The sequence below is a fragment of the Gavia stellata genome, chromosome Z, assembly GCF_030936135.1.
Source record: "Gavia stellata isolate bGavSte3 chromosome Z, bGavSte3.hap2, whole genome shotgun sequence".
NCBI classification, from domain to species: domain Eukaryota; kingdom Metazoa; phylum Chordata; class Aves; order Gaviiformes; family Gaviidae; genus Gavia; species Gavia stellata.
In genome coordinates this window covers 72,000,987-72,026,453 of record NC_082637.1, presented here as the reverse complement: position 1 = coordinate 72,026,453, position 25,467 = coordinate 72,000,987, and the positions used below count along the sequence as shown (strand labels likewise).

General features: G+C 39.7%; 2 protein-coding genes across 2 annotated transcripts; one reads left to right on the top strand and one right to left on the bottom strand.

Moving 5' to 3' along the window:
• On the top strand, nucleotides 1-5,174 carry LOC104251995 (survival of motor neuron protein). The gene is made up of 9 exons (XM_059833897.1): nucleotides 1-39; nucleotides 127-198; nucleotides 286-411; nucleotides 703-876; nucleotides 1,303-1,446; nucleotides 2,478-2,549; nucleotides 3,083-3,193; nucleotides 4,106-4,187; nucleotides 4,936-5,174. The coding sequence occupies exons 1-8, from the start codon at nucleotides 1-3 to the stop codon at nucleotides 4,160-4,162; spliced, it is 795 nt and encodes a 264-aa protein (XP_059689880.1). The 3' UTR covers nucleotides 4,163-4,187; nucleotides 4,936-5,174.
• A 1,358-nt stretch (nucleotides 5,175-6,532) lies between these two features.
• On the bottom strand, nucleotides 6,533-24,510 carry NAIP (NLR family apoptosis inhibitory protein). Its single transcript, XM_059834034.1, is given in 22 exon segments — nucleotides 6,533-6,630; nucleotides 6,633-6,665; nucleotides 6,668-6,880; nucleotides 9,072-9,175; nucleotides 9,177-9,240; nucleotides 9,959-10,045; nucleotides 10,160-10,343; nucleotides 11,152-11,712; nucleotides 11,715-12,073; nucleotides 12,076-12,273; nucleotides 12,276-12,761; nucleotides 12,764-13,237; nucleotides 15,673-15,730; nucleotides 16,954-17,029; nucleotides 17,326-17,425; nucleotides 17,956-18,028; nucleotides 18,030-18,073; nucleotides 18,563-18,611; nucleotides 19,501-19,582; nucleotides 20,061-20,160; nucleotides 22,268-22,850; nucleotides 24,429-24,510. Coding segments are annotated over 22 exon segments (4,053 nt in total). The 5' UTR covers nucleotides 24,456-24,510.
• Between the last annotated feature and the right edge of the window lie 957 nt (nucleotides 24,511-25,467).

Genomic DNA, 25,467 nt, shown 5'->3' with positions numbered 1-25,467 from the left:
ATGGCGGACCGGGTGTTGTTCAGGCGCGGGACCGGGCAGGTGGGTGCCGGCCGGGGGTCGGGGCGGGTCGGGGGGGCTGGGAGCGGGGCTTTGGAGCGCTGGTAAAGCGGTCTGTGGCCTCTGCAGAGCGACGACTCGGACGTGTGGGACGACACGGCCCTCATCAAGGCGTACGACAAGGCGGTGGCCTCCTTCAAGGTAAGGGGGGCGGCCTGGGCGTAGCTGGACCCTGGCCTGAGGCCGCTGGATTGCCTTTTACTATTTTCCTTCTTTCTTTTCCCAAAGAACGCTTTAAAGAATGGAGAGTGTTCGGAGCCCTCGGACAAACAGGAGCAGCGCCTGGGGATGAAGAGAAAAAACAATAAAAAGAACAGAAATAGAAAGAAGAGCAATACGGTGCCTTTGAAACAGGTCACCTCCCCTGTAAATGCTAGAGATGCTCGTACTGCATGCTGTACTTCTCTGTGGTACTCAAAAGTAGCTGTTTCGTCACCTTGAGAGTAACGTTCTGGGGTTGGGGGGTTGATAATGTTATAAACCTTATTCAGAGGTTACATTGAGCAACTTCACTAAATACAGAGGAAAAACTTTCTGGATGGTGGTCATGTTTCTCGTGGTTGGGACAAAAAGTAGTTTAGAAAAAGGCATCTCTCTCTGATCATTGATGTAGGTATTTACTTGCCTCTCTTGCTTCTGTTGCAGTGGAAAGTTGGCGACAGCTGTAATGCTGTTTGGTCTGAGGATGGTAATGTGTACCTAGCAACTATTGTCTCCATCAATCAGAAGAGAGGCACATGTGTTGTTACTTACACGGGATATGGAAATCAGGAGGAGCAGAACCTGTGTGATCTACTTACTCCAGTCAGCAACGAAACAGTAAATGGGATGGGGAATTCTGGGGAGGTGAGGGACACTTTTTCATTCTTCTGAAAAGGAAAGAGAAAGTGGGAGAATCAACTTTTTCAGTATTTCTGGTACCACTGCGGTGTTCAGAGTGAGAATCAATACCCGATTCTGTTGTGAACGGACACAAGCTGAAGGAGGGAATGAAAGCGTCCCCTTACTTCTTGAACTCAGCATGCAAGAAAGGGAGGGGACAACAAGAAATTCACGAGTGAAAGATAACATAGCTAAAATGGTGAGCAGATAAGGTTATGAGGTTATAAGATCTTTCCTGAGTAGGACTGGGAGGGCTAGAGAGATGGAAGGATATGGATGGGGCTTTCCAAGCTTTTTCACACTAAAATTGTTTGCTGTAAACTGCTGTTTAATGCATCTCATTAAAATGTCTTGGTCTTCTAGAATGAAAATGAGACTCCGTATTCAACAGATGAAAGTGAAAAATCTTCCCAGTCACCTCGAAACAAAAGCAACTGCACAAAAGCAAGATTCTCCCCTCAAAACCTACGTTTTCCTGCACCACCAGCAGCCCCAGGCCTAGGAAGGGTAAGCTCAGCCTTATCTGAAATAATTAATATACCACTGTTAAGCCTGGTATTACTACAAATTCTGAGACAATAGGATGGTATTTGTCATTGTCTAGAAACCAAATAATGGCATTTTGTGAATGGATATACAGATATGCATGTTAGAACCTGTTGGTATGTCATTTTATAATAATCTGGCCACGGTGTAGCCCTTTTGCAGTGCTGCTATCTAGTGAGGAAAGCCTTCTCTCCAGCTAACAATTGCTTTGCAATTGCCACGTAACTTAAAAGAAGGATTTTGTTCCCTGGACTGTGATAGTGCTGTTAATGATAGCACTGTTGATGTTTTAAGATTGCGCTTTTTCTAGCCAATTGATATATTTCACTACACAGGACACTGAAGGCAGCAAAAGTGATGTCCAGATGTCACAGAAGCTCTCAGCTGTAGCTTCTCTATTGAATTATGAGGGCTGTGGTGTTGATCTACTTTTCAGTTTTCCTGTTGTGCAGGAGTCTAAATAATAGTGCAGTTGAACACAGCATTATATTTTCTGAATATTACTGTTTGTGCAAGATTTCTTTATAAGATTTTTTTTAATCTTTTTTCTTTCCTATCAATAGATTTGTATCTAAGCTCATTTTAAAGATATTCACAAGCATAATGGAATTTAGTCAGCATGTGCCCCCCACCACACAGGAGCAGAGAAATTATCTGTTTGCCTGTGTGCAATATTAGATATGTTTCTTCATGTGAGAGTGCAAGCACTGACTTCTATTTAGAAAAAACTTTTTAAAAATGCTTGTATTAACTAGAACCCTGTTTCAGCACTCTTTACCTCAGTGACATGTGTAATGTAAGTTTTACTTTTCCAGTCATGGAATGCTCCACAGGAATAGCTACTGTGTATTTTTATTGCAGTTTCATTAAATTGCTGGGATGTGTTTTCTTTAGTTTAAGATCTGTGAATTGCTTCAAATAATTCTCTTAAATAAAATCCTAATGCCTGAAATTTCTTTTTAATTTGTACTTTTCAATTTTTTTCAATGTAGCCTGGATCAAAATTCAGGGCACCTCCATCATTCTTATCTTGCTGGCCCCCACCCTTCCCTGCAGGACCACCGGTGAGTGATAGGAGAATGAGGAAGAAAGTGTCAGAGATGAGTATTGGTGATCTCAAGTTTTCTAACTGAGTATGCTCACCACCTTTGATTTTAGAACACATTTCTGTGTTAGAGTCTGTATTTTCCAGGTACTTGATAATGTATTCAGTTACAAATATTGCAAGAATGTAATGCACAAAGTCTGGTCTGCACTCATTTTTGTGACTGTGAAGCTGTTGGTAAGAATATCAAGAGAAAAAATATTTGAAGAAACTACACCTTACATTTGATTAACAGCATTTCACTGATGCAGATAAAATTTTCCCTGAATAAAACTTCTTGTGTACAGTTAAGCTACAGGAATCCTATTTCTCTCCCAGGCTTTGGAAATTATGTGTTTTCAGAAAATATCATCTTACTTGACTCCTTTTCAGAGAATGCATTAAGGATATGTTCTTATTTTTCAGTGTTATATTTTATCTTTTAGAACTGGTTGCTATCTAACCTGGGATATCCGCTATTGAAACACAGACATTTTCTTTGTGATTTCTTAGTTGATTCCTCCTCCACCACCTATGAGGCCAGACTCTCCTGAGGATGACGAAGCATTGGGGAGCATGTTGATAGCCTGGTACATGAGTGGTTATCACACTGGATATTACCTGGTACGTGCTACTTTTCTCTTGAAATGTGTTTGTAATTTTGCTTGCGTTGCTGCTGCTGTTTTCAGCAAGAAGTTAGAGAGGGAGGGCTGCATTTTAGATCTCTTACTCTAATTTATGATAGCTAAATTTAAGGGTATTTTGTATTGTATAAGTATTCTTGTCCTTGAGTAGGAGTCACATGAGCCAGCATATATGTATAGTTGATGTTGGTTTACTTCTTTGTTCCATTGGAGGGGTCCCATCGGGTACTTTTATAGCCAGTGTTTTATAGCCATTCTGAAACAACCAGTTCTGTGTTTGTAGACAAGTGGAGTACACCTCAATGTTTATTATTCAGTAGTCTTCTATGTATTTTCTTTCAGTGTGAGTGGTAGTATCGCATTTAGGATCAGATTTGGCATTTTTGCAGAGACTGTTCATCAGTAATTGTTTCAGGTGACAGTGAAGGTCCAGCAGGAGCTATCAGCATAGTTGTGAAAAATCTGTGACATGGAGTATTGATTTCTATTTTCCTTTGTACACTTACAAAGAAAGAAAATTACAGGAGGAATTAAACTCTTTGCATTGGGGAAGTTGGAAAGGGGGGATTTGGTGCAAAAGGGTATCTTCAACAAACTAGTTTTGGAATTTCTTGCATCAGATTATATGTAACTGTGGATTGCTTTAATTTACGTTTAATTGAACAAGAAATCTATTTGAAATTATTCTGTAGAGTCACTCAGTATAAAGAATATGTGTAGTTCGGCTTTTGTCCTTTTTAAACAGCACATTCTGATTTCCCCAAAGAGTTAAGAGCTATTCTTGATTTGTAAAGGACTAAAAATAAATCGTCCAAAAATGTTTTTGTTCTGTGACTAAAGCCTTTATTTCAATGTTAGTAAACCCAAGGTTTTACTAAATTATATCCTGTAGGGTTTAAAACAAAGTCGAATGGAAGCAGCACTGGAGAGAGAAACACATGCAAAATAAATATCCGTCATTGTTTTGAAGGATTGTAAGTATCGTAATTTTGTGCTAAATGAAGATACAGTGTTGCCTGACAAATCTGTTTGAAATTACAGTTCGTTTTACAAGCTCTCAACAAGTTTTGAATTCTGTGCAAAAACTGTGAGTTTCAGGACTTCCATCTGCTCTTATTGCTCTCTACAAAGACCACTTCTGCCAGTATTAATCCCTTCTTTGCTTAGCAGCCGTGGAGTAGTATTTTCTTGGCTAGAATGAAGGGAAGTATTTTATTGCTCTCATGAGAGGTTTTTATTGCTCTCATGAGAGGTTTAGCTACAGCTACATCAGGATTAACAGTGCAGCTTACTTGAATCATTAAGAGTTACCTTATTTGTTTATGGGCTATGTGGAAAATAAAAGGTTGTTACGTGAAATGCAGTTTTTTCATCTACGTACACATCTTCAGAAGCAACTGCTTCTTTATACAGATGGGATAGCAGGATGTGTAGCTAAACTTTGTTTTCCGGACAAGATCAACATTTCAGTTTTATATTGTTGAGCAATTCTGTTCTCATTACTTCAGCGCCTGTGCTTTTATTTGAAATCCTTTGTTTAGAATTCTCCAGTATATTGTTCAGTTCCTTACGGAACAAACTCTATTCTCCTGGGGAATTGTTTTTCTGATTTTCTGTGACAACATGTAATTTCTGTGCAGTTAAGTAATTCTTGTTTGTTTGTTTGTTTGATTAAAAACAAAAAGCTCTTGTATACTAATTTCTGCTTCTTTTTTTTTAAAGCCAGGTACAAATTTTTCCCACTGAGAGGTGTATATCACTTACGCACTGATGGTTGATAGTGAAGATCAGAATTTTATGAAGACAATTAATCTTAACATTTTCTTAACACTGAGCTGCCCCTGATAACAAATAAAGAAAAACTTGAGACTAGTAATTATATGTGCATTGAAATGAGCTATTTCTTAAAGACCTCCAGTCAAATGTGTTTAGAAAGCACTGCAGCAATAAAATATTTTTTACTTCCCTGAAACAATTCTAAGTCTTTTTACCACATGATAGATTTAAGTCTTTTAACCCCACTGACAGATTTCGTTTATCTCTCATTTTAACACCTCTTGTATTCCTCAGACTTCTTATCTGAATGACAACAAGAGAACTAGCAATTACAGTGTATTCTTTTAGGAGACAGCCATGGCAGCCATGTATGTTACAGTGGCCACTGGTGGCAATGGCCTGGAGAACGGTATACTATCATATTAGAAGAGATACCTTATGGGCCTGATTAGAATCCTGGATATGACAGCTGGATTCAGAAAGGCTCGTTTTTTGTTTCATATGCTTGTTAATGAAGTTCTACTTCTCAAACTTTGAATTTAGGGGTGTGGTTTGTTTTGGGGTAGGTTTTATTTTTAGCTTCTGTAGACATCTATCTGTTGGATGAATGGCTGAAATACACCAGAAAGTTTTGCTGTGTGGCCTTTCTCTGAGTACCATTACTAAAAGCAAATTAGGAAAAGCAGACTGTGGAAAGATAGTGGTAAGTATGGACTTAGATTTCAGCCCTTACATTCTTAACTCTTGTAGAATAGAGGCTGCAGCCACAAAAACTAGACAGTAATTTAGTTAATGCCAGTGGTTTGCTTTTCAGGGAAACTAGCCGAATACAGGCCTGAACTTTACTGCTTTCAGTTTACTTCCTATGTTTGAGTGTTAGAAAATAAGTTTTCCCACAGATAGTTGAGCAAAAAGAGAAAGACTTAATCTTAACTTCCCTAAGCCACTTTGAAGGCTTTTTCTTAATTGTCTAGCCAAAGTAAATTAAGATTGAAGCTTTGCCTCACTGCAAGCAAAATCAGCTGTTCAGCAACTGTTCATTGCTGAAGAGGCACAACTGCCATCTACCTCAGCTAGTCCTGTGTTCGTATCTGGCATTATGTTACAAAAAGTGGCCTTTATCAGTTTTTAACACTAGTAAGATCTAGCATCCACTATTATTTTTACTGCAGTCCTGACCATAAAGGGTTTTATGATTTTTATTTCATAAGTGATTCGTATAATTGATTTAATTGCAAGCAAAACAACTGAATAGAAGTAATTTATTTTAAATAGGCTTTAGGCAAAATTTTACAGTTTTCTTTGGAAGATATCACTTAGGTACAATCTATAACAGTATTTGCAAAGCAAGTCAGGTTTTTAGATTTATGTTAATCCTGTCTTCTGTTCCTTGATCCTTTTACATTAACCTAACCCTGCTGTAGAAGAGGCTGGCGTGTTTCATCCTGGTAAGAATTTTACAGTACATGTTTATTTGCAGTGCAGGTGTATAATTCATAATACAAGAAGGAAGAGAAAAAAACCCTAACACTTTCAAACTTTTCTAGTCTTCAAAAATTGGTGAAAGTGGCAAGACCCATTGCCAAGATAATTTTAAACTGCTAGGCTGGGGATGCTGTTCCTTCATGGTATCAAACATTTAAGGCCCTCTGCGTCAAGGAGCCAACCCACCATTCAGGCAATCAAGAATCACACGGGACAAAAGCTACCACTGTTGATGCGCTGGCTTTGATCTGATGTGTGAACATACCGCTGATGTCCAACTCTTTTAAAGCAGGCATGTTATTAAGTGTTCTGAAGAAGTTTCTCCAGCCAGTTTCTGTAACATGGAGATTTACTGACAGTGAGTGCTTCTTAAGCTTCTGGAAACCTCCACAGTTTGCATCCTTTGCTGCAAAAATAAATGGACATCAGTAGGATTTAAAGATGCTCCAAACCCATATGAAACATGAATGAAAATACAGTGAAGCTGAGGCACTGTACATTAAAAATGAAGTTGTTGATACTAGGTTGAAAAAAGTAGAACTTTGAACTCATTTAAGCGTTTTAATACCTCAGACTGAGGAGACCGATAAAATAGATGCTACTTCAGCAGGTGCATTAATGCCTAGTAAAATAAGAGACCTGTGTGTTTATGAGCGTTCAAATACAAGCAAAGCAAATACAATGCCAGCTTGTGCAACTGCTTGAGGTGAGACACCAGATCAGTTTTGCACAGATGCAAGATGCCGAGTTACTCTGATACTCTTCCATGCCTGTGTACCATCACATATGCTCTTCAGTCTTGCCTTATGATCAGCCTGCTTACAAAATGGGACTCTTGTCATCAAGTCGCTATATACACTAAAAGGTGTGTCAAAAATAAAAAGATACGACAGACTTAGCAGTTGCTTACAAAAGACGTGAATTCACCAAGGGGAATTCATGCCTGACCAATCCCATAGCCTTCTACGATGGCATGACTGGATGGATAGATGAAGGGAGGGCAGTGCATGTTGTCTACCTTGACTTCAGACAGGCTTTCGACACCGTCTCCCACATCATCCTCATAGGCAAACTTAGGAAGTGTGGGTTAGATGAACGGACAGTGGCTGATAGCTAGAGCTCAGAGGGTTGTGATTAGTGGCACAGAGTCTAGCTGGAGGTCTGTAACAAGTGGTGTTCCCCAGGGGTCAGCACTGGGTCCAGTCCTGTTCAATGTATTCATCAATGACCAGGATGAAGGGATAGAGTGTGTCCTCAGCCAGTTTGCTGATAACACAAAACTGGGAGGAGTGGCAGACACACCGGAAGGCTGCGCTGCCATTCAGTGTGACCTGGGCAGGCTGGAGAGTTGGGTGGAGAGGAACCTTATGAAATTCAATGAAGGTGAGTGTAGGGTACTGCACCTGGGGAGGAATAACCCCATGCATCAGTACAGGTCAGGGGCTGAGCTGCTGGAGAGCAGCTCTGTGGAAAGGGACCTGGGAGTCCTGGGGGACAACAGGGTGACCACGAGCCAGCAATGTGCCCTTGGGCCATGAAGGCCAATGGCATCCTGGGGTGCATCAAGAAGAGTGTGGCTAGGAGGTCGAAGGAGGTTATCTTCCCCCTTTACTCTGCCCTGGTGAGGCAGCATCTGGAGTACTGTGTCCAGTTCTGGGCTCCTCGGTTCAAGAAGAACAGGGAACTGCTGGAGAGGGGACAGCAAAGGGCTACAAAGGTGATTAGGGGACTGAAAAATCTTTCTTATGAAGAAAGGCTGAGGGACTTGGGTCTTTTTAGTCTGGAGAAGAGAAGACTGAGGGGGGGTCTTGTTAATATTTATAAATACTGAAGGGGTGGGTGCCAGGAGGATGGGGCCAGTCTTTTTTCAGTGGTGCCCAGTGACAGGACAGGATGTAACGGGCACAAACCTGGTCATAGGAAGTTCCATCTAAACATGAGGAGGAACTTCTTTCCTTTGAGGGTGGCAGAGCACTGGAACAGGCTGCCCAGAGAGGTTGTGGAGTCTCCTTCCCTGGAGATATTCAAAACTCGTCTGGACGCATTCCTGTGCAATCTGCTCTAGGTGAACCTGCTCTGGCGGGGGGGTTGGACAAGATGATGATCTCCAGAGGTCCCTTCCAACCCCTATCAGTCTGTGAGTCCATAGCCTATATATGAGATGGTAGTTTTACGATTGTGCTACAGGAGTATTAAATTCAAGAAATATTTTGGTAACACACAGTTTTAACAGCTAGGGCATATAAGCTAATATAACTAGCAATGAAGTTATGAAGCTGTATTTTAAGTCATTCTTTTCTTCCACTGATTATTTTTCTTGTAATTTACATTGCTTTGTAGAAGACAAGGGGAACTAAGGAGGCATTTCAAAAGAAGTTTCAGCAAAGTCTGATATATAAGTAGTCTGAATACACTTTGATGAGCAAGAAATATTTTGGCCTGTGTATAGAACAATCAGGAAGAAATGATGCCCATTAAAAATGAAAAAATAATTTGCAATTGTGGTAATGTATACAAACAAAAGATTAATTTATCCTGAAGCAGTATCTTCTCTACTCAGAAATGTTATTTCATGTTTGAAGTTCTCTCCTTTAAACTTACCTATATTTCTAACAGGCTGTCATCATCCAGACACAGGATAAATGAGAATCATCTGAGGTGCAGCAGGTTTAGACACTGCTGAACAATCAGTTTGACTGAGACTTATTCCCTTCCCTGCAGGAAGGATGAGCTCCTCCAGGTTAAGAACAACACCTAAATTGTATGCTGCAGAGAGAAGATGATGATGACCTTTCCTGTTAAGATTAAACAAGTATATATTTCCTAAATCTTGTAATGCCAATGACTGACAGCAGCAGAGCCGAGTAAAAAAAACATTTAAATTCAGATTCTGGGCAGTAGCTTACTATCAATCAGCTTTCTTTCCTCAGGTTCACTCCTGCCATTGTTGCCAAGGTCACTTCACTCTGTAAGTCAATAGCTTGTAAAGCTCATCAACAGAAAAGGCAGAACTACTTCTCCAGAAAGGCTCTAAGGGGTCTCATGAGTCCTCTAGAGATAAAAGGAATCTTCCATGTTGCCAAACTCAAGGAACCCACAGGAAAGAAAAAGAAATCAGGGTAATCCTCCCTTCCCAAAATGCAAGCCTTTTTAACCTTTCCCTTTTCCCTATAGACATAGCTTTTGCATGTCCAAGAGTACCATCTTGGCTTTCAGAGGTGCTGAACACCTCCGATTCCATAGTTTAGCATAGCCATGCATCTCACTCGGCTCACCCTTCTCAAAAGGACATGAACGCATGCCCCTCATCACAAACTGCTTTGTGAGACCTGATTTAACATTCTAGTTCTAGATACTCTCCAGCATCTCCAATGGCATTTAAGCTGTTCAAGTTATTGCTTAAGATCTCCAAAAGAACCTGAAACAAAATAATTCTGTCAAATGCAACAAATGAAATCAGCCAAAAGGAAAGATACGTACAAACCAAAGATTTCACAAGCTTCCTTGTCATCAAAATATGGGCTTTTAAGATCCAACACTTTGAGAGAGACAAAATTGGGCAGAGCAGCAGCTAGAAGGAAAGAAAAAAAGTATACATTGTCACTCTTGGAACTTAAAATTAAGCAGTTTGTCTCAACGATTAAGTTTTAAAAAGTGAGTTTTCTGTATTTAAAAAAATCCGTACCTAAAGAAAGCAGATCTCGGTCTCTCAAAAATGACCCAGTTAATGTGATTTTTGTTAATTTCTTGCGTGAAGAAATTGCTGCCGGAAGGGATTCAGAATTTAAGTAACTGGAGCAGTCCAGGCGAAAACCGGAGAGGTCTTGGAAGCTCTTAATAAATTCAGCTACAAAACAAAGTGTTGCAACCTGGACATTCATTGTATAGTGAACAAAGGTCAAAAATCAAGAAGGGTCTCCTGGATCCACCTGTGACCTTTACTGTAGAGGGACCCATCTTCTATCACAACAAGATAAAAAGATGAATGGGAGCAGCAGCTTGATTCCTCTGTTACATGTTAAAATCAGATGGCCTGTGTTTTATTTTATAACTAGAATCACGATGGATCATTCTGGCATTAAAATGCAAGCAAGTTTTACAATAGTTTCATTTCTGGTTTCTTTCACATATGAAAAATATTCTAGTTTTTCAACATTTAACTGGAGTGAATTTAAACACATTCCCCCTAAAGTTATTAGGTTTAGGTACATTGTAAAACTCTATCCAATGGCCAGATATCGAGGGTCCAGTTCACTGAATATTGTTGGGTTGTACTGTGTGTTTATATTGAAGTAGAGCTGGGTAATAGTTATCATAGTGTACAAAAAAATTGGTTATCTAAGGGCCCTGGACTGAAAGTAAGCTTCTTCCTGGAATAAGGCAGCTAGAAAGAAGTCAGCTCATTGACCTGTCAGCGCAGCTATGCGCATGATCTGGACTCAGTTGCCAATTGTTCTCCCTCTTTCCTTCCTCCCAGCAGACTGTGGGTGGTGAGAAGGTAAAATGCTCACTCCAGGAGAACAAAGAGCAAAGTTCTGCTTGTTCCTCCATACTACCTTATGGAGGTCAATAAAGTTACAGAACTGAAATGTTCATCTCCTCTTCATTGTTGTGGTGGTAAACTCAATGTAGAAACTGTAGGGCAGAAGCAGGGGGAAGAGAACTCAGAGGTGCTACATGCCTGGCATTTCCATCTATCTCAAGACATTCCACAAGAGACATTGAGAGAAGTAATTCTTGCTCTTTCATGCTCAAGTTAAGATGATGTAGACTACGTTTTTTAAAATGTTCCTTGTACTGTTAAATAGCAGGTCAGCTAACTTCTGTGAACCCAGGGCTGTTACTCAGCTGAAGTTCAACATATTCTGAAATGGAAAACAGCATCATCAAATTTCTGAGGTCAGCTTCCTGAAAGGAACTGATGTTGCTGAATGTACATTTTAGAAGTGGTATCTTCGCTGTTTTAAGTAGGAGGGGACATATGATGGAGTCTGGTAGATGTCTTTGTATCAGTGAAAAAAAGCTACTAATGTTTTTTTCTTCTTCTTTAATTTTTTGTGCCATGTTATTAAGAAGTGTAAACGCAGGAGCGTAATCCCGGTCAATTGTTGGCATCTCCAGTGAAGAATAGGAAGCACCTATTTCAGGTATACTGAATTCTGATTTCTGTTCACTTCCTTGTACTGCAACCTGAAAACGACTGGGTAGAGACAATGATTCTGGGTAATCCTGAAAAAAAAACGCAACTTACATTTTTGTGGTGATAAAAATGAATGTAGCAAAATATCTTTGCCTCCTAGGAACTGAAAAACGATTGGGGCACACGCAGAGATCGTATTACTCTCATAAACTACAGAAGTAGCAAAGTCCAGTAAATACTGAATGAAAACTGGAAGAAGCAGTTTTTGATCAATAAAACTTAACTGGTCAATGAAGAACATTCTTATTGGAAGGTCTGAATGCTGCTGCAGTGGTTCATCATTTTTTGACTGGCTTTCCAATGGCTCCTTGCAGTCAGTAAATTTAAATAAATAGGATATAATTTGGGGGACTGCTTTGGAAGAAAAGCTGCAAGTGTACACCTGTAAAAAATTATAGCACCAACAACTTTTCTAAATGTGTTGATTTGCTGCAAGTACTGCAGCTCTTGCTCCAATTTTTCATCAGAAACCAGGAGCTCACTCCGTCTTCTCCCTGCAAGAAACTCCTAGAACAAGGGGTGAAAGAATTTATAAACTGGATGAAGCCTTTGGGCAGTACATTTGCTCAGTAAACCCAGCCTAACAGCTTCATCTCCGTAACTCCTGCTTCAGATAGATCATATTCAGTGAAATCAGAGGATAGCTTGAAAAGACCAGTTAAGGCAAGCTCACCACATGAGGAAAACATAGCCAGTACATGTTATCTTTCCTCACTGTATCCTAGTAAGTGATAGAGCCGATAGGCTTTAATAATAGCCTTATCACTGATTTTGTTACCCTTTGGGTGCTGTACCCAATAGGCAGCGAGGGACGCCATAAAAAGTGGTCTGCATAGACTTTTCAAACTCCAGCTGAAAGAGAAGCTGCTCCACAGGTCAATATTGTAGGAGAACAATTTCTTTAGTACATACAGAGTGCTGGACAGAGGGAACTCTGCAATGCTTAAAGTGATGGTTGCATACTTACAAATTTCTCTCATTCTGTTAGTATGGACAGCAACAACCAAATAGGGCTGGTAGAGCTGGTTCCTTTGTATAAGTTCTTCTACAATTTGGGGCACTGAATTAATTTCACTGTAGTTATCCAAAAAAAGACCTGTTTTTTCAGTGGCTGAATTATGTCTCATAGAGTTAATGGTCCCACAAGTCCTACTGGTTGATTGCATATAATATCAGCCATGCTCCGATCTGATCTTGCATAAGTCAGGAAGAGATAAAATACAAACTTTCACCTACTCAGAATGGAGCAGCAGCCTGAGGCCCAGAGAAGAGCTATTTTCCTGAGCAATGGTGTTTTTCCACTTCCTGCTTCACCTTCCAGCACAATAGCGGAGTTAAGGTTTGCAAGGATTTCATGCAGAAAGAGCTGCTGTATTGGCTGATCATTAATGTCCTTTGAGACAAATGATAGGTCCCCGTAGAGCATTTTCAAGTCAATAGCCAAATGGTTTGAGTTCCCAAAGGAAAACAATTTGCTGAAGCTGTTATCATTGTAAGCCTCTGTAAGTTGTTTGGAGAAGTTCTTTGCTTCTCAAAGACATTGAATTTCAACAAGTGTCATGTCTGCAAAAGGGATGCCATTAAATCATAAAATCTAGTAAACAGTTGATTCTGTATACAAAAGTCAAATATAGTCAGCTGTCCATTAAACTGGAGTAATAAGAACCCTAGATTTTCTAGATTATGGGAAAAACTGGTATAATTTCTTCTGGATAAACCCAGTTTCTACAGTTTCTCTTCGTCCTACTCATTTAGCTTTGCACACATCTGTTTTAATGTGGCGTTAGTTTGTGTGTAGCAAGTAATCAAGTGATAAACTTGAGCTAAAAAGCTCAAGGTCATGACCTAGCTCTGTGCAGAGACACGCTGGTATCTCAGTGCAACGATCGCTAGCCTTCCATGGTCTGGAAAGATTAATTAGCTTAGATGCAGCACTGTGTCAATAAACCACTGAATTGCCAGCCTCACAAGCAGGCTCAGAGAGTGGTGAAGACACATTCACTTGTTACTATGCAGACAAAGTAGTGTTAAACTTCAGCTAAACATCCTTTCTGGACCCACATGAGCTTCCTACAGAGCCATTGAGCCTCTGCACCATGTTCTTTAAAGCTGTTGCTCTGCCAGGGTTTCTAAGTTCTGGTACAGAGCATCAATTCTGGATAGAGACAGCTATGTTGTTTGTGCCCATAGTACAGTTTATGCACAAACCAGATAATCCGTCCCAAAATAAATGTGTGGGGGCTGTACTTTGGTATTTCCAAACAGCTAAAATAAATAAATGTACTTTTACATCGATGTAGTTATACAGATATGCAGTATATGTATTTCCAAAAAACCCCACAGTAATCTTTTATCTCAAATGAAACAGTACCATTTTATTCTTTGCATATTCAACAAAAGTACAATGAACCCCAGAAATCCTCACTGGCTCTTCGTGCACTTCACTAAGAGACAACACCAGAGAGCTCCTTTTCTGAAAAATTTCAGACAAGATAGGGTATATTTATGCCATAGCCTGGGGAACTAGGACTTCCTACCAGAAACACCCCCAGTCACTTTCAGTAAAATGGAGATGTACACGTTGGTGAATACAAAGAATGAACAAACATCTTCATTAATAAACTGACAACTAAGACTTTTATTGTTCCCCCCACCATTTCAGTACCATGAGGTTTAAAACTATTATTATGCTTTCAAAGCTCTAAAATGTGCTTTTAGTGCCTTCAAAAATTACAAAATGCGTCCATCTGATACATATAACCCAAATAATTTTGTCATTTCTGGGAGGCAGTAGTAGCCTGTGCTGGTTTTGTCTGGGATAGAGTTAACTTTCTTCATAGCAGCTAGTATGGGGCTATGTTTTGGATTTGTGCTGGAAACAGTGTTGATAAAGCAGGGATGTTTTAGTTACTGCTGAGCAGGGCTTGCACAGAGTCAAGGCCTTTTCTGCTTCTCACACCGCCCCACTGGTGAGTGGGCTGGGGGTGCACAAGAAGTTGGGAGGGGACACAGCCGGGACAGCTGACCCCAACTGACCAAGGGGATATTCCATACCGTATGGCATCATGCTCAGCATATAAGGCTGGGGGAGGAAGAGGGAAAGGGGGGACATTTGGAGTGATGGCGTTTGTCTTCCCAAGTAACCATTACGTGTGATGGAGCCCTGCTTTCCTGGAGATGGCTGAACACCTGCCTGCCGATGGGAAGTGGTGAATTAATTCCTTGCTTTGCTTGTGTGTGCAGCTTTTGCTTTACCCATTAATTTAACTGTCTTTATATCAACCCACGAGTTTTCTCCCTTTATTCTTCTGATTCTCTCAGAAGTGGCTGTGAGGTGCTTGCTTGCTGGCTGGGGTTAAATCACAACATAGCTGATTCTGGATTAACAGAAGGCTTCTGAAGAAAGCACCTGGGCAGTACCACTATGACAAATTTACTTCTGAGTTATCAACTCTGTGCTTGCACACCAGTGCTGTTCTGCAGCAATTTGGTACAAACTCACCGTGTACGAACTCCTCCCTCAGAAATCCACACACATGTATCAACAGAACTGCTCCCTTGAAATGGCCATAGTATTCGGAAAAAGGAAGCGTCAGAAGCAAAAGATAGTGGAAGGTTATCCCAACCTAGTTTCTTTTGTATCGATATATATATCTCTACATATATAATATGTATTTTGTATCTATTATACTACATATAATCTGTAGTACACAGCTGATATACAGTTTAGTTTGCTTATATGCCTCGTCTGCACAGAAGTGACTTTTGCCTGCTAAGGGATTGGTTTATATTCATAGATTACAAAAGCAAGCACTAGCTGACAGATTCTCTACTATTTGTTGTCCCTATATATGGACAATATATAAATCCTGACTCAGTCCTTACTTCAGTGAAAATTTTGTCTTACAAAAAGGGCCAAATCCAGAAAACCGTTAACAATCCTCTTAAACATAAATTGAACACCACCATCCTTTCAAGTGAGGCTGCACAGTACTTACTAGCTCATACAGAATGTAGGGTTGTTTTCTCTTCAAGATTTGCTTTACAGGGAGTTTGCTAGAACAAAAGTAAATCCAGTTATACTCTCTTAAAAATCCATTATTTAGTTCAAACTGAGTTGCTTAGGTACCCGCAAGCACCAGCAGCTACAAGGGCAATTTACAACAGATGCAGTACTAGCTCTGTATTTTTCAACGCTAGTGAAGTTATTTTACTCCTCCCAGAAGCAGGACCTCATCTGTAACGCTCCTCTGTCTTTCCCTCTCTCTCCCTCTCCCCACTAAGCTTCTTCCATCCCAGGATTTTGCTGCCTGCTTACCAAGGATGAGGCCCAGCTATGGTGTGACACAGACACATAACCTTGGCACGGACTGCCCAGAAAAAGCTGTGAGACAGTCTGCAGAGGTGCGGGGAAGACACTGCTACAGGCAGAAGGAGCAGGGTGAGACAGGGCAGCTGATGGCCAGAGGACTCTGCCACGTGCCTGCCCAGCAGAGACCCTTCGTTTGCCTGAGCAGGGTGATGAGCATGCTAATGCTCAGCCTCAGACCTAGTAACGTCCCATATATCTTTCGCATGAGTTAGAGAATAAATAATAGCTCTGTACTCCTCTGTTGTGTGTATCCTCAAGGTGCCTGAACAAACGGACCCAAGAGAGGAGCTGTGAGGTCTTCCGCAATAACACGTCCTACACAAAACCTCTCCACTAGCTTCCCGCAGTCCCACAAATTAGGACTCAGCTTTCCCCCTCCCATCAGCCCCTCTGCAACAGCCCTGCGGTTCCCATGGCGGTGCCTGGCACCCCGGGTGGGAGTACTTCAGCCCAGGAGCCCAGGCGCTGTTGTATGCGTTACCATTTGCCAGCAAAGGATGATTGCTGTTAATTACTGAAAAGCTGATTGCCAGTAGCTGCCCTGCAGAGACGCTTTCTTCACAACTTGGGTCAACGCCTGCAGTCAGGCAGCCAATGTTTGGGGGTACATGTTTGAACACCACAGGTACCTGAGCCACAGGGCTCAGAAACACCTTTACAGAGGCAGAGCAGAGCTGCTGCTGCCTGCACCACACCAACACAGGTCACGTATGCCCTGCCCGTTCAGCAGCCTCTGAAAGGTGGTGCATTCAAAAGGTTGTCCAGGATGAAGAACTGCAATAAGCTGCTTTTGCTACTCATTCTGCGTCTACACGCGCAGACACTCCCTGTAACTGGAACTATCATTTAAAACTGCACAGCACGAAAACTGCTTCACTAACAGCAAACACTGCAGACAAGCACAAACCTGTGCAGACTGTAATGTCCAGAGGCTCTCTGGTTGCTTTTCCAGTGGCTTTCCAAGTATTTCTGAGCAGTTGGAACTAGAATGGTGTTTTCAAAAGACACAGCAGTTAGCACAATGCATTGCTTTAATTGCTTACATTGGGCAGAAAGATGGAATTATTTCACAAACATTCCTTTTGTTTGGAAACTTTTACTGTATTTCTACATTTAAACATTAATTTAAAAAAGGGTTTTCACAAAGGCATCCTATACACTCAAGAAACTTATAGTTATTTATATACAATTTAAAGTAGTATTAAAAAAACAACAGCAAAAGTGTATGGCAACTTTCATTGCACAGCAGTAAATTGTCTTAAGGTACTCTGTCACTCACTCAGGGAACCATTTTGCATGTTCTTCCATAGGATCTTCACCTTCTTCCCATTCCTGTAAGCAACGAACACAGCTGAAGCACTGTACCCTATTGCCTTCGCCTGCAAGCAACAAATCACACACTTCAAAAATTGTCACGTACATAATTTTTTTTTCCTTACTAACATGCCAGCAGCATAAAAACTGCAATGATGCAGTTGTTTCATGAGTTTACGTTGGTGACCTCTGTTACTGGAATTACATGCATTTTAAATCACGAATAATAAAAATTAAATCAAGGAAAATAAAATGCCATGGAATTGAGAGATGTGCCATTATTGTACTTTTAGTAACACCAGACAAAAGAATGTATGAGTACCCAGATAAATGCTTTCTCCTTTCTAAAAAAATATCCTCCTTGCAACTCTTTGCTCTGGCTTTCGCCTCAGACAGGGTCATTTCATTTTGATTCCCTTGCTCCAGCTTTTGCAAAAGCCATTCTGATTTTGTAGCTGCATTACTCTCCCTACCAAAAGCTAAAACAAGATTTTAATTAGGTACCAGGACTATCTTGAACCTCTGTCCCACCTGCTTTGGTAACTGGATCTTTTACTTGTCCTGTGTTTATATAGCTGACAAACTTGGTTCAAACCTGCATAGAAAAACCCAGCTTCTTCAAGAGCAGTGGCTTCCACATGGGCTTTGACTGCACTCTTAAAACTTGGCCAGCAGAACTCCTTCATCCTCAAAGACGTTCAAGACGAGATTGCCTTTGCAACCAAAGATATTTGGTTAGTTAGAAAAGCTTTAGCCTGCTATCAGATTCTCCAAAGCAGGGACAGAACTAGATTGCAAATATCTCAGGCTTACAGCAAAGCAAAAACACTACTACAGAACTGTATCTTTCAGATAATTATAAATGTATATTCTTGATTTATAGTACAGATTAAAATCTCTGTTTTTCTTTCAAAGCGTTCAGGTTTCATTTATTCTTAACCTCTCTCTTACACAAGCAAATGCAAGTGAGATAGATCCACTTAAGCAGCACATTTTATACTTGGCTTCTATAGAGAGCAAACTTCTACTTGTGCTAAAAATGTCAGAAATACAGAACCAATAATCTTTCACACATGTAATCTTGCTTTAAAAAAAAAGCAACAGTCTGGAGCAGCTTTCATTGCTAATAGTGATGTACAATAAAAAATGAAGGCGTTATTTTCTGATGAAAAGCTAACAGTTAGTATATTCTATTTTTATACCTGTTGCGGTAGGTAAATTCTTGATAAAGGAAGCTGTGGCATACCTCCCCTAAGCAGAAAATTAAAAATTAATACTTACTTCTATTATGCATTCTATTTTCATTTCACTCTTCAGCTAAATGAAAGAAATATCTATAATATATAAACAGGGCTTGTACTAAGTATCAACATTTTAAATGCTTTCAGTTTTGGAGAGAGAGAATTTTCTGGAACAGAATTGACTAATGACAGGTACTGTTAATGAGAAGAAATGGCTCTCCTCAAACAGTAGCCGCTCTAAAGAAAGAAGGATAGCACTGATGCTCTTAAGATATCTGAGATGGTGTTTTCCAGGCAATACTTGCACTCCTTTCATCTTACGTCAGCTAATGGGTTTAGCTTCCAGACTTTTTGAGATTTTTGAGGCGTAGGTGTTTTAATCATGAAAGTTCTTACATATATTCTATTTTTTCTGATAAAAGTCAGTCCCCCAAACAAAGATGAAGTCATACAAGAAGAGCTGGCAGGGTAGAGTTCACCTAACCTGACTTCAGCCATGCAGAAGTGCTTGGTTTAGCATACTCACCTACAATCTTCCTAATAATCAATAAATACGTATAGGTGCCATGAGGAGTTAATTCATCTGTCTCCCTTCAAGTAGGATAAACACCAATTAGAGGTATGTGGTTTTTCACCAATGGACTACCTAAGTACTGCCTAGGCAAGCAGCTTGGGTGCACACATCAAAATAAACTTACATGAAACAAATTCCACGTAGAGTGCATAGTGTTAATTACATGTACAATAATATACAGCTTTTGGGTTTTTGGGGTTTTTTTTTAGGAGAAAGAGGGTGGAAATCAGGATAAAGGACAATTTGCCTATCCTCAAGTCCCAGAGAGTGCCTCCTTGGGGTGTATTCCATGATAAAGGAAGATTGAAATAGATCATAAGATTACCACCACTCCAACAAAGGCACTGAAAGTTTCAATGTACGTTTCAATTTCCTCACTTGATTTCTTACTTTGAAGGAATTCACATGTACAAAAAAAAAAAACCCAAAACATTTTTCCTAAGCATTAATTCCAATTAAAATTCTGGAAGCGGTGTTTCAGTTATTAAGAGGTGCATCCTCAGGATTTTTCACAACTGGCAGACAATGAAACAAAGGCAAACTTTTTGGTGCTGTCAGCATTGTTCATGCAACATAGTCACTATCTGAGAGAATAATCAGCTGGCTTTCACTCAGTGAAAAACTCATGGAAGATCTCTAGAAAGTATGTAAAACAATATATATAGAATAATTATAAGGTTAGGGGTAGCAGACTTACACTGTTCCTTTCTCAGAAATAAAGATCTGCTGAAATCAATTGTTTGAATATAATAACCTTGAAGACAAAAGTGTGAGCATTTTTTTGTTAGTTTTCCAGCACTGTTGCTGATGAAAAAAAAGAGATATCAAAACAAATCAACCTGTTTGTACAAATAGAAATATTTCCAGGACAGTCCGTCAACTTACTCAGGAAACCATTTAGTGTGTTCTCTCCAAAGATCATCACCATCTTCCCAATTTCCCAGACACCCACCACACACAAAACACCGCACTGTATCTTTCTTGCCTGCACATAAAAGAGTTACAGATCTCAGAGATAATCACACATTTGCATGTTTTACTTGCTCACACTCTAGCCACATGACCGTGAGTATACCAGTAGATATCATTGGTCCAAAATTTGTATCTAAGGGAAGTCTTTTTCTTAGATTATAGCAACTGAAACTAAAAAGGTTTACAAAACTGCTTAGATTTCCATTAAATTTCAGTTGGGTCAGCCTGGGTCCTGGTGCAGATCCAAAAGTGAAAACATAATGTAGATCTTTCTATCAAAATAAGACTTCAGAAATATCTGAGAAATTGTACAGGCTCGATAGTATAAATCTGTCTTTTTTGTTGGCTATTTTTAAAATTTTGCATTCAAGCTAGTCAGTTTATTTGTAAAAGCTAAGTAAATGAATAATTCTAGAAACCAACAGAATAAGATGGGAGAACTAGAATTTCTGTCCCTAAGTTAACATATTGATAGTCAACATAAAAGTGATGGAAGACAGACAGATCAGTCAAATGTTGTAATGCCAGTATATAAAATATTCAGGGAAAATTGAGTAAAGAGTGCTAGAAGGAAAAGGAATATCAAATCTTAATGATCTCCTAGAACAAAATCAAACTAACCGATAAAAAGCAAAGATTTTCTACAGACTGGAATTTCACACCTCTATTGGAATAATACAGTTCTTGGTCCATATTACCAGCCAACCAATCAGGATGACAAAACGGAATACAGAATTCTCAAAGAAATGAGAGGGGCACTGTGGGCAAGAAATAGAGTTGTAGCCAGTGGCTCCAGTTATCCCCTAAATGGACTGCAGAGATACTACCTTGAGATGCAAAGTAGAGATTACTTTTTTTTTAGAGGTTATCAGGCATAATCTCGTGCTGCAGCTGTTTAGCGAGTCTACAACATGATGTGACTTGGAATTGAGAAATGCCCTGGGAAGAGCTCAAAGTCTCATAGTGGAAGTGTCACTGTGTAACCATGATTGTAATTTACTCAGATTCAAATCCCCCACAGAAACAGGGAACCTACTAAGGCTGTGTTAAACTTCAAAAACAGGAACTATGTACAGGTAAGGAAGCTGAAATGGTTGACCAAATAAAACCAACCAACCAACAAAAAAAATCAAACCAAAACCCCCAACAACTCTCTTACAGGCATTTGAGAGTTTCCTGAAAGATATTTTACTGGAAGTGCAACACCAGCCTGTGTTATTATTAGAAAAGACTTACGAAAAGTTACAGGAAAGGAGTATGACTGATAGGAAAATAGATCAGTTTACAAGAATTACGAAGGTGTCATTCAAAAAGCTGAAGCTTTTGAGCAAAGAAAACAGAAGGCTCAAAAGCTCTGGCAGATGAAGTGTGAAAATAAAATCAGGCAGGCTGAAAAAAAAAAGTCCAAGAGTAACAAGCTAAAGGAATCTAAACCTTCTTCCAGATAGCAGGAACAAAAAGCCAGTGAAGAGAGCTGGTAGAGCCAACTGTTAACCAGGCTGTAAAAGAATCATTCAAAGGGGCAATGCATTTTCAGAGGACTTAAAGTGACATCCTCTGCAATATTTGCATTAATGTTCACTGCAGAAGAATTCAGGGAGATTCCCATGGTCTAAACCAGGGGGGCCATACAGCAGGTGGACCCAAAATCAAAGCAATAGATTGTGGGTGAGTGGGGAAAACATAATGCCAATCTTTAAAAAGCAGTCTCCACCTTTGGGGGAGAGGATGAGACATCAGATTTGTAAGCCTGTCATCTGTTACAAACAAATAAGCAGAAAAAAGTATAATTATGCCACTGTACAAACCCACGTTTAATCTACATCTTAAATCTTTCATCTTGCATGTGGTTGAGGTCCCCCCAACTCAAAAAATACTGTATTAGAACAGGAAAAGATGCAGGGAACAGCAGCAAGCATCATCAAAAATGTGGAACACCTTCTGCATGAGAAACTGTTGAGTTGCTTATGTTCTTCAGCCTGGGAAAGAAAGCACTTATAGGGGATAAAATACATCACAAAATGATGAGCAGCACAAAGAAAAAAAGTCATACCCATTCAAGTATTGTAAGTAGACTCACACTCAAAACAAAAATCCCTCCAAGCATCATTTCCTATTACCTGTAAAGAAAAACCCAGCTCTGGCAAGCAAACTGGGCTTTGTTCCTCTGGCATAGAACGGCCACCCGTCAAAGGACTGCAGCCTCACGTCCTCCATGCTGTATCTGTAGGCATGCTCTGCTGGATTCTTCTCCAACTTCTGAACACATATGTCATACTTTGAAATATTACCTACCTCTTTGCCCAGGACAAATTCACAAGTGGGACAAAATTTCTTGTGCTGTTCGTATGGGGTACATCTAACTTTCATGGTAAAAAAACCAAACCCTCAGCAAAACCACTGCACACTGGATTTAACAAGCATGTCATAAAACCCAGCAGCTGCCATTTCTGTTAAAGACCGTGATGAATAAGATGTATAGGGCAAGAAGAACTTTAATCGGTTGTGTTCATGCCTCACAGTAGGGTTGTAACTGTTCTGCAGCTGTTCACGGACTTCTTGGAATTCTGCCTCCATGTCTTTGGTAAACTTTTGAAAATCAAAGGCTGCATGCAGGAAATGAGCTTGCAATACAGAAGGATTCAGCTCATGTATTTTGTTGTCACTTGTCTCCACTGTAGGGTCCTCTTTGGCAGACATTTTCTGAAAAAAACAAGGATGACTACTAAATTATATTACCCGCATCTTTTAGATAGTATTCAGTCATCACCTGTTACCTTAATAACATGGTTTCTACAGGTTATAAACACTTGATTTCACCTTACTAAGAAGAGATAAGGTACCTGTAGAGTTAGTATAAACAGCTGTATTATTAAATCTGACTAGCCAAATTGAGACTTCCATGAACTCTGATTGACCACTGCCCTCATAACAATAGCAAGTATCTCAAAGCCTTTACAACCAAAATGGAGGAAAGAAGAGACATAAACAGGTGAGATTTGAGCAAAATGACACAGGTGCTTGGCAGATCCTAAGAGCTTCATCCTGTAGCTTAAAAACCTGGAATGGCCTCAGTAAACTAAAACGCCTCTATCATTTCAGTTCTTCCATCTTAAAGCCATGACTGAATGTTGCTAGTGCATTTTTAATTTCTCCTTAAATTAGGAAGAAAACAGGTGGCAAAACATACAATGCCAAATGGAAGATGGGAAGTAGAAGTGATGAAAAAAACCCCAACAAAGCAAGCAATTGTTTTATTGCAATATTTTTAAATTTCAACTGTTTTCAACGTAAGTAGTGATTAGCAGGAATTGCATGATCCTTTGTGAAAGGAGATGGATTTCATCATCACAAAATTAAATTAATTTATTTGGCAACAAAATTTATTGCCAAACTCATATTGTCAATACCTCTCTCCATTAAAGTGGTTTTATTAAATGTTTGGTATTTACATTAATCTTCTCAAATATAGCTTATCTTGTAGAAGTAGTAACTTTTAATTGTTACTAGTACTGTGGTAAGACAACCGTAGGAAATATTTTGCTCTGTGATCATTCAGAATGCAGCAACGTGTGTACAGTTCAGCTCTATATAGTCAAATTCTGCTCCCCCCACCTCCAAAGAACTTTGATTGAGGGATCTCAAAAGATTTACACCACTTACTAAACAAATTCATCCTTAAGAAAGTGATTCTAAATCCAGACTCTCCAACCGGTTGTTTTCACTGGCTATAAAAATCACGTTCCCCTCTCACAGGAAAATGTGTGCTCAACAATTTTAAGTGCTTTCAAATCCCGAGGCAAAAAGTGCTGCAAAAGTTGTAAAAGCCTTCCAAGTTCTATTATATTTTGAAAAATTACTTTCATGAATTGCACTACAGGGACCACATTTATTTTTCCTAAATATGGAAACTTGATTCTCATTCAAATTTGATGACTTTAAAATAAAATTCACCTAGTCTCATTCCTTCATACAGGAGTCTGCATAATCCAGTAAGGCTTCAGTTAGTACTTTATGGCATTTTTTCATCCGTAAGCTACAAGACGATCTACAATTAAAACTGTTGCTCATACTGCATGAGACAGACCAGAATGCCACGTAAGCTCTTTCGGAGTTGCAGTTGTTAAGCAAAATTAAACCCAGACATTTCTTTTACTCATATTTTAATTAATGCATTTTCAGCACTTCAGTCTTGGAAATTAGTTACAACCGTTAATACAGACGGTAACTTTTATTCCTGCAAGGAAAGTATGAAATGGACAGTAAAGCAAGGCCACTCACCTTTCTGAAATCCCCTTCGCTCCACATGGCAGCACGCTCTCTAGTCTCCCTGTGCCCTTCAGCCCCAAACTTCTTGCCACATTTGTGTCCTCAACCCCACCACAAGATGTTTTTGTCTTTTTGTCTCTTCTGTCAACACTTTATGTCCGCACTGTTATTATGCAACATCTTCAGGAAGTGTAAGAATTCCTCACGGGCCTCCTAATAACCTCATTGACTGACTAATCTTGTGGCAGATCCAGTAAGTAAGAAAATACGAGAACAAGAATTAATCAGGTTGTAGCTTCCCACAAGCAAAGGAGATGAGATCCAGTGAATACCAGTCAGAGTACAGATGAAGGAAGCATTTCCTCCATGCTACTTTAAACACAAAGGCCACAGATGAAGTTCTTTATACATCAGAGAAACATTGCCCCGATAGTGATTTTTCAGGACGTAGTCTGAACTGCTTTTCCTATCCAATAAGAAGGGTGGAGAAGTAAAAGCCAAATTATTACTCAGACCACAGGCAGATAATGGAGCATACGGCCACAACTTCTACACAGCTTCTACTTCCAAGTATGTTATTTTGGTATCTAGCAAGAGAAAAAGCTAGAACAGATTTAAAGTGTTTTGACAAAACCTTTTCTCCACTAGGAAATACTGATAGCGAAGATGAAAATATTATCAGAAAAGATCGTCTCAAGATGCTGTCACCAGTATCAGAATATCTTAAGAGCCAGATGCTTAAGGTATTCCTTTGGCTTGGAGTGGCCTACTAGACAACACCAAAACCCATTAGTATGTCCTTTTCCTGCTAGTTTTTAGGACACCTTACAGTAACAGGCACTGCAATCACCTGATAGCACAAAGGATTTATATGGATTGTTTGACACGGCACAAAATGAAACACAGATGTTGAAACACTAATTTTTCTGCCAACACAGTAGAATTACTGCAATCTAGTCAGCCTGCTGGCATAAATAGTAGAAAAAGCACAAAGGGAGCTATGTTAACAATTGCGAATTTGTGTATTTAAAGGACTTGAAATGAAAACTGC

Excerpts from the sequence above, each read along its gene's own strand:
- LOC104251995 (XM_059833897.1), top strand. The coding sequence starts at position 1 with ATGGCGGACCGGGTGTTGTTCAGGCGCGGGACCGGGCAG. Across the intron at positions 412-702 it reads ATACGGTGCCTTTGAAACAG|TGGAAAGTTGGCGACAGCTG; the intron begins GTCACCTCCCCT and ends CTTCTGTTGCAG. Across the intron at positions 877-1,302 it reads CTCCAGTCAGCAACGAAACA|AATGAAAATGAGACTCCGTA; the intron begins GTAAATGGGATG and ends TTGGTCTTCTAG.